The 16,025-nt window shown below is 45.1% G+C and overlaps 1 protein-coding gene across 2 annotated transcripts in view; it reads left to right on the top strand.

Annotated features, from left to right (window-relative positions):
- SPRED2 (sprouty related EVH1 domain containing 2) overlaps positions 1-16,025 on the top strand; it is a 109,245-nt gene that overhangs the window by 71,438 nt on the left and 21,782 nt on the right. For both annotated transcript variants that reach the window (XM_028515267.2, XM_036028053.1), the window contains exon 2: positions 8,835-9,012. In XM_028515267.2, coding sequence (XP_028371068.1) covers positions 8,835-9,012 — 178 coding nt within the window. The remainder of the gene's footprint in view (positions 1-8,834; positions 9,013-16,025) is intronic.

The following is a 16,025-nucleotide window of genomic DNA, read 5'->3' as shown; positions in this document are numbered from 1 at the left end:
CAGTGTCCTTCAGAATAATAGAGAAAGCAACCCTTTCTCGTGTGCACACTAAAAAGGGGTGTGTGGGTGAGGAGGTCTATTTATGTGCTGCAGCGTAACTAGGTAGCATCAACAACAAAGACGCTGGTATTAGATGTGGCATGTGAGGATGAGAATGGGCATGCCCCACACTCCCCTCTGGGTGAGGGTAGAATCTGGACTTGGAGGGCTCTAATGACCTTGTAATAGGTACAGAATTTATCATGGTGCAAGGCTAAAGTTGGGATTCCTAAAACATTTTCCCAGATTCTGAACCCAGCACATAATAATAACAACAAAGGAAAACCTATTCACACCCTCCCTGGGGCTCCTGCAGTGTAAGCAGGACGCTGGCTTTCAGTACCACTGACTCCTGGGCCCCCATCACTGCCAGGCAAGCACTCACAACCACCACTGCCTTTTGGGTACCATGTGATACAATACGTTGGGGTCCATTCCTGGAAACTCAGTGCCATTTTAAAAATATGTGCATTGTGAAGACAAAACCTGTAAAAGTCTGTTGTAATCCCCAGGGGGAGTTACTCCACGTGGGCAAGATGCACTGCAGCATCTCAGGAGAAAAGCAGGGACACTGCGGAGACTGGAGTGGAGATTTGCCTCTCCCGGTGAATCTGGTCACTGCCAGAGTGCCTCGGCACCAGGAGGTCACAGTCATGATGTTAGGACCTGTTTGAGTACTTAGATTTTTTTCCTTCCAAGATACTGGGGTGAGGCAGTTCCTGAGACAACTTTCCATCAAGTGTACTCCGTGACCAGTTGCACAGATGTCAGGTTACTATGGGGAAGCCTTTTCTTACGTGACCTCAGCCCACTTTTGAGCTTCCCCAATTCTGATGTCACGCAAACCAGTTCTTTATGAACCAAACGTTTACTGTTCAGAAAGTTTCTTGCTGCTTCGCAGTGCCTGAGTGTCAGCATTTGAGAGGAGAGATGGTCTGCAGCATTGGCTCCTGCCAGGCCCAGCATCTTCAGCGGGATTTTCCTGCCACCGTTTTTCTGTGATTCCCGAACCAGTGCAACTGGTGCACACTTTTTGTGAGATTAAGCAGGCAGAGCAAACATCCTACCTTCAGTGGCTCATACAGATGGAAAATCATGGCCCCACCCTGCATGAAACTACCTTATGTATAGCTTTCCTAGGCTGGAAAGTTCAGAATATATAAATTTCTAAAACCAGGGCAGTCGACTTAAAAAAAAAATTAAGTAGTTGATACTTAATAAAACAGCCACTCAACGGTACCACCACCCACTTAAATAGAATGTGACCAATATCTTTGGCTTCTCAACACATTTGATTCTGCTGCAATATTTTGTTGACTTAAAAAAAAGATAGCTAGACATATTTCATATACACATATTTTATACAGTATAATATTATATATATAATCCAGTGAAACCAAAGAGCCTATAGAAATCTACAGGCACAGCAAGGATGGGCTGGGCAGGGATGAGACTGCCGTGAGCAGGGTGCCCGGCCCCGCTGCAGGGCTTGAGGCTCCGTGAGGCTCCGTGAGGCTCCACGAGGCTCTGCAGGCAGCTGGGCTGTGCTGGCTGGAAGGGGGAGCCTGAGAGGTTGGATTTTAGCTAATCCCTTTCAAGGTCTGGTGAAGTGGGGAAGGGTGGAAAGAGGGCTGGGAGGAAGTGAGTGTAATGTTTAGCATAATGCAGAGATAAAGATGCCCTGTAATCAGATGAGGGCTGACTGAGGAGAGCGGGTCGGTCGGGAAGTATTTATGGGGGATGTAAAAGTTCCATTCTCCCTCTCTGAAACAGAGGGGGAGGAGCGGAGGGCTTGTTCCCAGATGGCAGATGGAGTTACTTTCCTGTACAGGTGTGCCTGAAATGGAGGCTCCATCCTGGTCTTTATAAATCGGATTTGCATTGATAATTGCCTCAGGTCCATTTTGGGTTTTCTCCTGACAGCCCCTCTGCCACTCCAAAAAAGGAGTTCTCTGGAAGAGGTGGTCAGTGGCTGGTGAGGCTGGTCTTTAAAGGACCTGTTTTTGTAATCAAAGTCAGCCTTTCAGCAGAAATAATCAGATGGCTACAACCTCTCTGTATTGCACACCACCTCTGTCACTGCTTTTAGCTCTTATGCTTCCCAGCAGCTCACCGCCCCCACCCCTCGCCTCCCTCCCCTCCCCTTGCAAATAAGGAAATTGAAGCTCAGAAAGAGGCTTCTTCAGCTACTGAGAAGGTCAAGGCATTGCTGACCTGTCTGCCTCTGAACCTTATTTGCAGACAGTGTTGCCTCAGCACCATTTCCTACAATTCCTTTGTTTACCCCTGTAACATGGCCCATACAGGGTCTGCTTTGAATCCGGAGAGAATTTAGAACGTAAAGGCCCGAGACCCAGACCTTGCTGTGTCACTGTAGAATAGCACCCGCCCCACCATAAAAACCTAGCTTCGAAATCGTTCTGTGCCTCCCCATTCTGCTTTAGGATACCACCTACCTCTTCTGTATGTTGAGTGATCACAGGACAGCAAGTCCTGTTTTTACAAATGGGGCCACATGTTGGAAACACAAAACATTTGTCTTAAAGAAACCACACTTAAATAGCAGATCCCCAACTTAATTTGTAAGAGTCAGTTTTACCCCAAATGCACCTAGAGAACACGGCGTTGTTTGGGTGGCGATAGTCAAACAGCGTTTGTCGTGGCATTGATTCTCGGGGCAGCTCCCCTCACAGAGTCTGGGGCCCCACTCACCTGGCGTTTGGACCCGCATCTGCAACTTCACTGGGTCCTTAATTAGTTACACTGTTAATAGTGCTTGAAACTTGCAGAGCATTTTTGTTGTTGTTATTTCTGACAACATTTTTTGAAAAATTTCTAAGGCATGCTAGCAGCATTTTCCTTGTGCACATTAGAAAATGAATCTACCTTTGCCCTTCCTGCTCCACCCTGCCCCCACAACCAACCCCACATCTGGTTAAAACATGTTGTTTAATGCTTTACAGAAAGAGAAGCGGGGCGGGGGGGGGGGGGTGGGAAGCAGTTTCCCTCCTTTATACCTTTTGGTAGTAGAGTTCGTTGTCGTTTCTCTTCTGGGTGGGGTGAAATGCCTGAGTAACGTAAACACACCACAGATAGGAAGCAATTGGCGCTCGGCCATGCAGCTGGATTATCCAGACATCCTCGCAGCTTTCAGCGCGACCTGTTATCCCCTGGCCTTGTTTTAAACAGCCAGCTGCCTCGGTTAATGCTGGCTGGTGGAGATGTTGCTAGAGGAGATGGCAGGGTGTAGTGGGGTATGTTTCTGTTCCCCCAGGCCCACCTCCCCTCCCCCTGCCAATCCCAGAGAAGTCTGCCCTGGGGAGAGGCATAGGGGAGCCAAGGCAGGAAAGAGGACGCTGCAGACTGAAAGCAAAGGCCAAAGTTGGCAGTCTGCAAGCCAGGGGATGGGGTATTTTTTTATATCTCTAATCAATGAATATTTTTTAGAAATACGTTTATGGCACCTACGTAAGTAATGCAGACTTCCTTTTCCTGCTTAATCCCCTCGAAGGAAAGGAGACCAGCACGCAACTGCAACACACAAAGTAAAAACATGTTTTAACAAGAGGTGTGTAGAGTTTCAGATACTCACCTTGGCCGTTTCCTGTCCGGATGAACCCATAGTGCCTCACGGAAGAGTTGAAGACGCTGTGTGTCACGCTAGAGAATTACCTATCGTGAGGGCCTTTAGTTTTCCTAGAATAAAGGGGGTATTGGGCGGGGGAAACATTCTTGAGTTGTTTGTATGCAACTAATCTAAACAAATGTCAGATTAATCTTTTTTTATTGTAGTCTCACATTTTTAGTTTTAATTTTTATAAAAGAATACAAATTATGGGAACAAAAGGACAGCTTCAAATCAAGTTTCAGTGAGTTATTCTAAAATAGGGGGAGGCAGAATTAGACAAAGCTGGTCACTCGAGTGTGTGAGGTTCTGCCATTCACCGTGATTGCAAGGAAACTTTCCTGTGGGCTTCGCTAGCTGTGTAGAACAGGCCCCTGGAAGCATACGTTTTTTTCAAGACACTAAAAAAGAAATGACTGTGATAAAAGAAAATCCCTCTGTAGCTCATGGACTGGGAAGCCTTAAGAAAGTACAAGAACCTGACGAATCCCACCCAGTTTCCAGCGCACCTCGGAGTGGAATGTGGGGAGGCAACAGCAGGCCCAGTGTTGTTTGGGGGCTTCCGGCACACCATGCGGCATAGACGAACGCTGAGAACGCGTAGCCATGTAGGACGGCAGGCAGGGTGGCATCCGTACACCTGCTCTGAGATAGAGCGAGCACAAAACTGGAGACACCTCTGTGACCTCAGGCTTCAAGAGAGTCACCCGTCGCCATCCCTCAGGCCCAGCTTTCTTCTCTGTTTTCCTTCTGTAAAAGTCTTCACAGCGCCTCCAACACCTCTGATCTCCAGTTCTCATTTTTTCTGATTTTCTGAGCTCCCCATGCTGCAGTTGGCTTTTTTTTTTAAGTAGTTTTGTTTTGTTTTTAAAGATTTTATTTCTTTTTAGAGAGGGGAAGGGAGGGAGAAAGAGAGAGAAACATCAATCTGTGGTTGCCTCTCACATGGCTCCCACTGGGGACCTGACTTGCAACCCAGGCATGTACCCTGACTGGGAATCGAACCTGTGACCCTGTGGTTCAAAGCCTGTGCTCAATCACTGAGCTATGCCAGCTAGGGCTGCAGTTGGCTTTTTATAAGGTTTCTGCTGAAGCATTTTCCTTTTCAAGTGTCTTGACTGCTTCCATGAGAGTTTTTAAAATCACGCCTACTACTATAAGCCCACTTGCCCTAACTTAGATTTTTTTCCTTTAGTAATTTTCTACATGCATTTACTGGTCCTATTCAATTTATGTTCACTATTTCCCAATTTCAGCAATTCTGTATAATTTTTTTACATGTAAGTGATAAAGGAGCTCACTCCAACTTCTAGATTGTCAAGTCCAAAGGATATATTCTAGTATTTGTTTCACCAGACCTTTCTTGAAAACTCTTCTCCCTCTCAGCTTTCCATACCATACTTTCCATTGGTTTTCTTACTTCTCGGGGTGGTCCTTCATGTTCTGCTGTCTAGCACTTCCTGAACACTCTCACCACAGCCACTGTGCTGGCCAGGGGCAAATTCAACCACCTGAGTGTTTCATCGGCACCTCAGGCTTTTAATGTTTCCACAGGCAGCCTCATTATCTCCCCTATTTTTGTTAGCTACATCTGTCAATCAAGCCGGAAAATGTGGGTGTCACCCTTGTTCTCAGTCTCTCTGATCTAAAGGAACGTGCGTGTTGAATCCTGAGATAAATGCATTAATGACTGAACCCATGTACTGTAAACCATGTGATTTTTTTAAAAATTCAGTGCTCCTGTTTAATAAAAAGGAAAGCCTTACGCCATCCCAGTTAAGCTACTGTGACTCATAAGCAAATGAGTATTGAACACTGTATTTTCTCAGGATCCTATTAGTTACAAGTAATTTTTTTAAAAACCTGCTTATACTATATCGTGTGTTTAACCCCCGAGTCACTCCACAACCTATTACATGGAAGCTGCTGCTCCAGGCTCTAAGGATGTCGCAGGAAACAAAGGGCAAAGTCCCTGCTCTCAGGGAGTTTCCCTTCTAGTTGGGGAATGTGGGCGAACAAAGAGGGCAGAGGCTTGTTCCGTAGAATGTAGAAAGACAAAAGCAGGGTGGGCAGATTTAAGAGGAATGCAAAGTGCTACTTTATACAAAGAGGACAGAGAGGTCTTCTCTGATGAAATAGCTGTGAACATGAGCCTAGTCGGTGTGGGGAGGAGAGAGGGAAAGGGGTTTTAAGGGACAGAAGTAGCACGCACGAGGTCCCCGAGGTGGGCGTGTGCCTGACACGGAGGCCCGTCGAGGGCAGCGGGGCCGAAGTGGGGTGAGCGAGGAGGAGAGCGGTAAGATGAGTGCTGCATTTTTCTTTTACTCAGAGTCATATAGGAAACTGCCGGGGCATTTGTTTGAGTAGAGTGTTGTAATCTTGAGTAGTTACCCATCTGTTTTCCTAGAAAATTGGGCAAGCGTGGAAGGAAGGAAGCCAGTGAGGAGACTTGTGCCGTGGTCTCAGAGGCGTTGGCAGCTGGGGATGGGGCAGTGCTGAGGGAGGTGGTGAGAAGAGGAGTCGGTGTAGGTTTCCAAGGGAGGAGAACCAGTGGTGTTGGAAGGTGGTGGGAATCCAGAGTCCAACCTGAGACTAGTTGATCCAAGTGCCCACTAGACAGCTGGTTTTACTGGTCAGAAGCTGAGGGAAGAAGTCCGGAAAGAAATGTGAATGTGGGCACTGTTGGCACTTAGAAAGTACCTAGGTTGCAGTTGTTGGCCCTGGCTTCGGTCCTGGATGGTTCAGCCACAGTTACCAAAGGAACAGGAGGCAGCGAGCACTGGTACAGAGCAGTGTGGGCGTGCTGGTAGGCACGGGTGCAAGGTCTCTTCTGTTTGGGTTTATTTCCACGGTGACATTAAAGCGAGCTCATCTGTCCTCTGAGAGGGAGGCAGTGGGAGGACATGCGAGGTCATACCGGGGATGGATTGGGGAGATGTAGCAGGGTGCTGGGTGGCACATGAGGACCCGTGGGGGGTAGTGGTTATGACTTTCAAACTAGACCTCTAAGTTAAACAGAGTGGGGTTTTTCCTGGAACCGTATTCAGCAGCCTGGGTGGGAGCATGGAGTTAAGTAGATGGTGGGATCTCACCAAAGCTGGGGTTTCACCAGGCAATTACAATGAGGAAAGAGAGAACAAATGTGTTAAGGTTTTGTGCAAAGGAGCGTTGTGATAGCCCATGGAACTTCAGTTGGGTAGAGAGTCAAGTGAGAGCCTGAAGCATGTGGGGAATGGGGTGGGGGGGTGGTCATAACACTAGACTGTGGCCCCCACGGGGTAGAATACTGGGGTCTCAGGGAAGGGAGCTGCAGAGTCTGGAGGTGGTGGCTGGAGAGCAGGATGCTTGAAATTGAGATTCTGGAAGTTGTGCACGTGTTGGTTTTGACAAGTTTAAGGGTGTGCCCTAGCCATGGCTGGGTGTGGGACCAGAGCATCGGAGAAGAGTCCCAGAAACAGAGACACCAAGGAGTTGCAAGGATCCTCTGGGTGAACAATGAAATTACAAAGATTCATAACAGGGATCGTGGGAGAGAGAGATGGGGGACAGTGAGCCCACTTGCTGATGTCTTTGAGGAGTGTTGGAGAGTGACCCAGCAGTTTGGAAGATTGAAGAAGGGTAGTGGGGACATGGTTAGACTTGGGAGCTTCGGAGGAACTGGGGAGAGGGCCCCCCCGCCAGCAGCAGGGGTGAAGGAACAACCCATCCCACATCTGGGCTCAGTGGGGAGGGACATGCGCAAAGACAACCTGGTGGGCACGGGCCACAGACGCTCAGCCCAGAGCACCTCTGCATTCAGGTTCAGAAAATGAAAGGAATGCACGTGAGGGACCAGAGTAGAAGGGTGGTGACCAGTGGCTGGGGAGAGTGGGGAGTTAGTGTGTGATGGGTGTGGAGTTTTAGTCTGGGAAGATGAAAAATGTTCTGGAGATGGATAGTGGGAATGGTTGCAGAACAATGTGAATGTGCTTAATGCCATGGAATTGTACGCTTAAAATGGCTAAAATGGTAAGGTTTACATTATGTGTTGGATATTTTACCACACACACACACACACCACACACACACAGTCTGAGGAAGGTAAGGGGGTGTTGGGCCTTGAGTCTGGTGGGCCCAGTGGGTGTCGGTCACAGTGGAGGGTGACCTGTGGGAAGTCATGGGAAATCTGGGTGGCTTTTCCTTTGGGGGCGAGTGAGGCGGTGAGGGGTGTGGGGCAGAGGGACTATCCCAGTGGTCTCTCACAGGTTGCAGCCTGCGTGGCTGGGCTCTGAGCGCCGGCCCGGAGGGTGGGTGGGAAGAGGGGTTCTGGGTTGCCCAGCATCTCTGTTTCCCTGGAACCCGGCATAGTGCCTGCCATGTAGAAGATGGGAGTGATGTTTGAATGAGTAAAAAACAACTCTTTCCAAAGAAAGAGAGTAGCAAGTGAAAATTTGATGGCCTTGCTGAAAATCCAAATACATTTCCCACAAGACAGTGGAGAAGGAAGAGAAACTGAAGTTGGTCTCTGGAGGAGAAAGGGGGTGTTTGGCAAATGCACAAAGGAACTTACTGTGAAATTGAAATTGAGACTGGAAAACGCAGGATCAAACAAAAGGGTACACCTGTGTAAAGTGTATTTAAATTGAAATATTTTCCCACCTATGTACACGTAAATGATTGCATGAGGAATTTGTGATTTGGAAATGGATTTTCCTGTTGTTATGCTAAATTGGAGGATTATTTGCTTCATAAAATGTTATTATACCTTGGTCACTCATTATAAACTGAGTTTTAAGTGTTGAAACCACAATGTCCTTTTAAGTAATAAATTTGTCTTTTCTAACTCATAGATACCAATCTATAGAGCTCAGCTCATCTGTTTTATCATTAATGCTTACCACCTAGGAATTGGACAATGTTATGCCTGCATATATCTTTAAAGGCTCACAGATATTTTTAGTTACGGCACATCTTTTTAAAAATGTCCTTTTATATTGAGTATTATAAGTGTTTTAGCTTTTTTCCCCTTAAAGGTTGAGATGGGCTGCCTTTTAAGGTTGCTGCCAGGCATCAACTTTCTTCTGGTGAGTCCAGAAAATGCTGGCTGGTGGTCAGTGGGCCATCTCGAACTGTGAAACATGTTGTGCAGCCACCAGACCGTTGTCATGCCCCGTTCTTCTTGTCGTTTTAGTGACAGCTATATCGTGCGTGTCAAGGCTGTGGTTATGACCAGAGATGACTCCAGCGGGGGATGGTTCCCACAGGAAGGAGGCGGGATCAGTCGCGTGGGGGTCTGCAAGGTCATGCACCCCGAAGGCAACGGACGCAGCGGCTTTCTCATCCATGGCGAGCGGCAGAAAGACAAACTGGTAATGGCAGGCGTGGGATGCGGGGGGCTCAGTTGGCGACACCTGATGTCTTTACCTTAAGTCATAGCCTTCTTGCCATAGGTTATGTTCCCTTCTTTGTCTGACTTCAGACTCTTGCGAAAGCTTCAGAAGTTCTAACTGTGGAGCTGGCTCCGGTTGGAAAGCGCAGCCCAGGCTGGCAGCACAGTCACCGTGTACCACGTAGCTCAGGCGCTGAGAAGTCGTAGCAGGACTGTCTTGTCTGCATCTTTGATTCATTGAGCTGCCTTTCTGCCCCTGTAAACAAGACATTCAAAACAGAAGTGTGTTCTTCGTCATGAGTCAGATGGTAGTGAGCTAATGGGGTCAGAGGCTTTAAAAATATGGGGTGAAAGGTAAAATAGAAAGAAAAAGTGTCATCTGCTATTTGGTTACTTCTAAGTAACTGTTCATCTAAAAGGTACCGCAGCTTTTCTTTCATAACATAATGAATGAGACATGTTTGGGAAAAGTAACAAAAAGCAGTGGAATCACACTTCTGCAGTAGAATTCTAAGTGCTTGAAACGATGCGCCTCAGAGCGGAATCAGGACCTCACAGTGCTGGGGGCCTGGATGGGCCATGCAGTGGCACAAGGGAACTTGAATGTCCAGGTCTGTGTTTTGAAGGAATCTATGATATGAGGGAAATTTGAATGTCTAAATCTATTTTTAACTGGTGGCCCTGAACCTGGAAGAACATGCCCCTATTTGTATTGATTATGGAATGTGTACTCGGAAGCCATTAGATGATTCAGAATGTGCAGGAGTGTACAGGATCCCAACAGAAAAACATAGACACTGCAAGACTGTGTCAGTATCACCTCTGAGACCCTTAACTGTGGCATGTGGTGAGTTTTGTGTGCTAAGGGTACAAACACTTATTGTTTTAAAATGTTACAAAATAGATAAAACAATTTGTAAATGTTAGATATGAATGAACAGAAATGCTGTTTTCACACTTGATTCATTTCTGAAAAGGAAATGAATGAAAATTGAAACTGAGAATATGGGTCATTTCAAGAGGTGTGTCTATTTAAGAAATCTCTTACATAATAGTCAAATAATTAAACATTCTTGTTTATAAGATACTCACCATAAAGGCAATGTGACCACACCACCGATATAAGATAAAATGACTCTCCTTTACCCAGCACTGACCCTACGCTAGCCCTTTAGCTAGGTCAGAACATGATGTCCCGGCAGCAGCCTGTAGAGTTACACCTGAAGAAGCTAAGGTTCAGAAGGACTCCTTGTTCTTGGTGACTCATCCTGGGAGTGTGGAACCAGTATTTGATACTCTGTAACTCTGACCACAAAAGTGAACCGGAGTCACATGTGTGCAGCCACTTTTTGCTCTTTAATGTAGTTTTCCCTCCCTGTGCATATTTTTGTTTTTACATACCTATAATCAAAGCTCATAAACAGCTCTGGGTCTCACTGGGTTTGCCCTAACATTCCTATGAGCGGTTTTCCTTGTTGCTGTTATTGTGTTGATTGATACTTTCTGTTTATTTGAACATCTCCTTATTGTCAGATGTTAATTAAGGTTCTGGCCCCTCCCCAGTATCATTTATCTGCATTTGGTTTTGTTTTTTTAAAGACTGTATTTGTTTGCCTTTAGAGAAAGAGGAAGGGAAGGGAAGGAAAAGGAGAGGGAGAAGGAGAGGGAGAAAAACATCCATGTATGAGAGAAACAAAGATCGTTTACCTCCCACATGCCCGCAGCCAGGGACCTGGCCTGCAACCCAGGCACAGGCACGTGTCCTGACCTGGAATCGAACTGGTGACCCCTCGGGATGATGCCCAGCCCACCGAACCACAGCAGTCAGGGCCTGTCTGCATTTGTATGCCCAACGCCTGCGTATTTCACATTTATTGTTCTCTTGTAATAATTTGGGGGTCGAGTTTTTATGACTTCATTATTGTTCAAAGAGCTGCTACCAGCATCTTTGAGAATTTCCTTTCATACAATGAAGATCAGATATTTTACATCTTGACCAATTCAGTAGAGTATCTGTTACTGTTATTGTTGATCAGTGTGTTGTTGATTACCAATGAGATCAAATGTTTTTCTGCTTGGTAAACAGTGGCAACTAGATTATCTGTTAATATCCTTCACATATTTATTGGGATCTTTTCTCCTTTATTTCTGTGTGCCCTCTTGTACAACAAGGATATTAATCTCCATCTGCCATATTTGCTGCAAATATTTTTATAGTCTTTTGCTTGCCTTTTTATTTTGGTTGATTTTTTTTTTTTTTTTTTCAAAATAATTTTTAAAAATTTTTCCTTTTTTAATGTTACTACTTTTTTTTCCTTTTGTCCTCACCTGAGGACATGGTCATTGATTTTAGAGAGGGGAGAAGGGAAGAGGAGAGAGAAAGAAAAACACTGATATGAGAAAGAAACATCGATTTGCATGTGTCCTGACTGCATGCAACCTTTTGGGTTAAAGGACAACTGCTCCAAGCAACCGAGTCACACCAGCCAAGGCTTGTAACAATAGGGCTTGTTACTTTTTGTTAGCAAATTATCTTACCTGAACGATTATATCTTTTTTCCCTGGTATTTCTGTGGTTTGTCATAGTATGTCAGCCCAAAATGGTCTTTAGATTGTCTCATGCAACTCCTTCATTTTATAAATATGTAAACTTGTATCTTAACTTTTGCCAGTTTGTTCAAGGCCCTTTATCTAAATAACCTCTATTAAATTCCTGCAACATTCCGTAGAGGGAAAATACTATCATGTCCACTTTGCAGTGGGAACCTCGGTGCTGTAAGAAGTGATCCATTTCCCCGTCTAGGGCACCAGTCCTTAGCAGAGCCAGCATTGGGAACCATTTCGCTGTGAAGCCCAAAGCGGACCCTTCGTACCAACTCTGCCCAGTGACAGAGCAGTCCTGGTTGTGGGCCAGCTTCTGTTGTCTGATGCTGTTGTGAAAGGATCGTGTGCCTCTCTCTGCCCATCATGTTTCTCCATCACTCCATCCCCTTCCTGACCCCTTTGCAGTGACTCTCATGGACTTTTTTTTATATCCACTAGTACTTAGATCACACACCCACACACACCCAGTCGTGCTTCTCCATCTTTCCGCCCTTTGCCTTACTTATGTCACACCCTGGGAAATCCTGGACTCCTGACTCAGTGCTGCTTAGCTCCCTCCCTATGCCCTGTCCCACCACACACACACACACCCCCACCCCCACCCCCGGAGATATGGTGACTCTTCTTTGGCCTCTAAGCTTCCGTAATGTAGCACTCCCACTCACTGGAGAATGTTATCCCACCTGGGACCCCTGCAAGTGGGTGGATTGTTGAAGGAACCCCTGCCTAAGGGGTGGGTTTTGAAGGAAAGAATGGAGATCATTTTTGGAACACAGTGGATGGGTGGTGTCAGCCACCGGGACTCCAGATGGGATGCAGCGTGCTTTTTCAGGTAGAAACCGTGTGGTCGACAGTTCTTCCCATGTAGTTGGTCCTAGAATTCAAACATCGGTTTTTGTTGTCGTGTAAACTGCTTGTGGAGGCCTGTGAACCTGACTGCCGTTGTTTCTGTGGGAAGGTCTGTGTTCCAGACATCAATTCACAAGTTGCTATTTGGGTGATCTTTTGTAAGTTGGAGACAGTTTTCCTGAGCAATTCTATGTAAATTTAAAATTTCTGAGTTCAGGGTAGAGGTGGAAGAGGGTGACGGGGGATAAATGGTAATGGGAAAAATATAATAAAATATACTTCTTAAAAATTCTTCTCCAATTTCTGAGTTCCATCTTATTTTAGATGGATTAGAGGAGTGTACTCCTGAAACAAGCCCTGTGAGAACCACCTTAGGAGGATGAACCACAAAATCTCAAAGGCCAGGCATCCCATCATTGCCCGTGAGCAGGGCCTGAGCTCTCACCTGTGTATTTGGTGGGAGTTCCAGCGGCAAAGCTCTTTGAAAGGCAGTCTGGCAGGATACTGACTGACGGGTGCTAAGTGTGTGCACCTTTTACCTGGCAATTCTACATCGGAACCCTTACAAAAACGACCGCATGCCGAGGTGTACGGCAGCAACGGTTCTCCAACGTGTTTGGTCTCAAGCTCCCTTTACCCTGAACAGTGACTGAGCGATTTTGTCTTTGTGAGTTACAGCTTAGTTACCATATTAGAAATTCAAAGGGGGAAAAAGTTTCAAATCTTAAATAGTAATTTTCGCATACATGACATTCTTTATAAGAAGTAACTATTTTCTTTTTTTTAATTTCTATATATTTGTACATTTTCTAGATTTTTCCTTTTTTAAGATTTTATTTATTTTTAGAGAGGGAAGGGAGGGAGAAAGAGAGAGAAAGAAACATCAATGTGTGGTTGCTGGGGGTCATGGCCTGCAACCCAGGCTTGTACCCTAACTGGGAATCGAACCTGCGAAACTTCGGTTCACAGCCAGCACTCAATCCACTGAGCTACTCCAGCCAGGGCAGAAATAACTATCTTCCATAATAAAATTAGGAGAAGACTAGTGTTGTTTTATGTTTTTGCAAATCTCTTTAATACCAGGCGTAATAGAAAATACCTGGATTCTGGTGTGTACTCCCGCTTTCAGTCTATTGCAGTACGTTTTGGTTGAAGTATGTGAAGAGAATCCAGCTCACGCAGGCATATAGTTGGGGAAGCGAGTAGTTAGCAACCCTTTCAGGTCATCGCAGACACACTTTCTGATGCTGCTCCAACACTTGGCTTGCAGTTCTGTGACTGTGGAGTCTGAAGCCGTATCGATGCATGTTTCACACTCACATTGAAACCCACTGGTTTATCTGCCACTGCGACGGGGTCTTTTCCTCATCCCTGATTTTGTGGCCTCATGCACTGGTCATTTGGAAATAATGGTTTACTGATTTAAGCAGATCTTTCAAACATTTAACTCTATAGTAACAAAAAAAATCACATTTCTGAGTATCACCACTCATCTCATTAGAAGAGTCTTTAAGTGTTGGGAAGCTGTCCACAATTTTTTCACTTGAGAGTTCAGATTTTATTATTGGCCACAAATACCTCCGCTTGTTCTCCTTGAAGTGATAGGCTCACTGTGTTCATAGTCAAGAAAATATCTGCCAGATGCACAAGTCCAAATAGCCATAGTTGGTCTGTCAGTGGGTCTGTTAAGTGAGTCCGTGAAAAAAGCGAGTTCAGCTCAGAGCTGAAATAATCACACAAGCACTTTTCCTGAGACAGTCGTCATTCCTCCTTGTGCAGCCGGAGTGAAAAGGCCGTTAGAAATCCTCTTCCCTTTTCCATCCGTGCGCTGGTGCAAAGCCAGAGACTGCATACACTTCAACTGGAGCAACATATCACAGCAGACTGGTGGCGGAAACAGAGATGACAATCCAGTTACGTGCACTGCCATTTCATCACACAAAATAAAAGACGTGCATTCAAGGGTCAAGATTCAATCATTTTTAATGGCTTCCTCAAGATCAATCCTACATAAAACCGGCCTTTTTTACTTTGACCGTGAAACAGTGACGAATCCAGTGACTTTGGTACAGGTTGGTGCCATGGCACAGCAGCTTTACCCACCGGTCCTTTCGCACCTTTGGGAGAAATAGCAACACAATGAAAAGGGGGAAAAAAAGTCGTGTATGAAAATAGTTTTGCCATCCTGGAACCCCTGCAAGGCAGGGGCGAGCTCCCAGGAGCCACAGGCTAAACTTTGAGAACATGTATAAGGATGTTCATTCCAGCGCCGTCTGTAAAAGTGACCAATTAGAAATAACCTAAAAATCCCCATTAGTGTGGAGAATGGCTGACTAATTCTAATACATTCATACTGAGGAATATTAGGAGCTATTAAAGAGAATAACTTTTACCTTCCTATATCTCTTAAGACGTGCTTTTAAGGAAAATAAAAGGCAAGTAGTAATTTGTAGGTGTGGCCCCATTAAACACACTCACACTTACACACAGACTTACATACTCAGGCCACGAAAAGGGCACTGGGGTGGGTCCGCCACCCTGACAGTGGGTGACTCTGGAAACGGACAGGTGAGGGGGTGGGGAGGGAAAGATGAATGAGAATGAACCCTTCATATAATTCATCGAAATTACTTAAAATCTTTTACAACTTGTGTTTCTTGTGTAGGTTTTCTAATGCCTCCATCAAAAATGTGCAATCACTTTTTTCCTCTCCAGCCATCTCTTCTAAAAATATTTTTAAAAGCCTCTCTCAAGTTTTAAGTTCGTGCCAAAATTTCACTAGAGTTTATACCTGTTGGTAAGATTAAAGCTTCCGAACTTTAATTTTTATTAAACTGAGATACGTAGTGACGTTATTTTGCTGAAGAGGACAAGGAGAGAGGGTTTCTGATCCTCTCCCCCTCACTTAACTTAGGTGGCCACACTTACTTTTCTGTGAATTTATTAAACTTCTGTAAAAAAAAAAAGTAGTTGTAATAATCTTGAACTTGGAAAACGTCAAACAAAGACTAATTTTTTTCACCCTAAAAATATGGAGAAATGAAGTCTTTGTTTTTACAAAGAGTTTATTTTGAGGCTTTGAATTGAGACTATTAAATTCTAAAATAGATAACATTTGTTAGTTAAAGCCTGGGTTATTTGGATTTCCCCAGTTTGGAATGGGGCTGGGCTGACATTTAGCCATTGCACTATTCTTAGGGGGAAATGGCCATAATAAGTAATTTAATCAAATATAGAACTGTGTGAAGGGACTATTGTCTTCTTTCAATACGGTGTGATGAAGTGAACTGCTTGGGACTGCTACTTGATACACCAGTCTGCCGGTGGTTCTCATGTGTGTGAGTTAGGGGACATGCAGTAGGCAGCACAGCATTTCTGTTTGCCAGATGTATCCTTGAAACCTGTAGTCATTTAAAAATATTTGCTGGTTTGAATTTATACTAATTCAGACAGGCCTTTACTCTTCCCCTTCACTTAGTAAGATTTCATTTTGTTAAATGAAGAGCTTTGCCAGAACAAGATCAAAACCACTAACACTTA

This window comes from Phyllostomus discolor, chromosome 6 (genome assembly GCF_004126475.2).
Source record: "Phyllostomus discolor isolate MPI-MPIP mPhyDis1 chromosome 6, mPhyDis1.pri.v3, whole genome shotgun sequence".
NCBI lineage: Eukaryota > Metazoa > Chordata > Mammalia > Chiroptera > Phyllostomidae > Phyllostomus > Phyllostomus discolor.
Note: the sequence above shows the minus strand (reverse complement) of the source record. Positions and strands in the feature narration are given on the sequence as shown.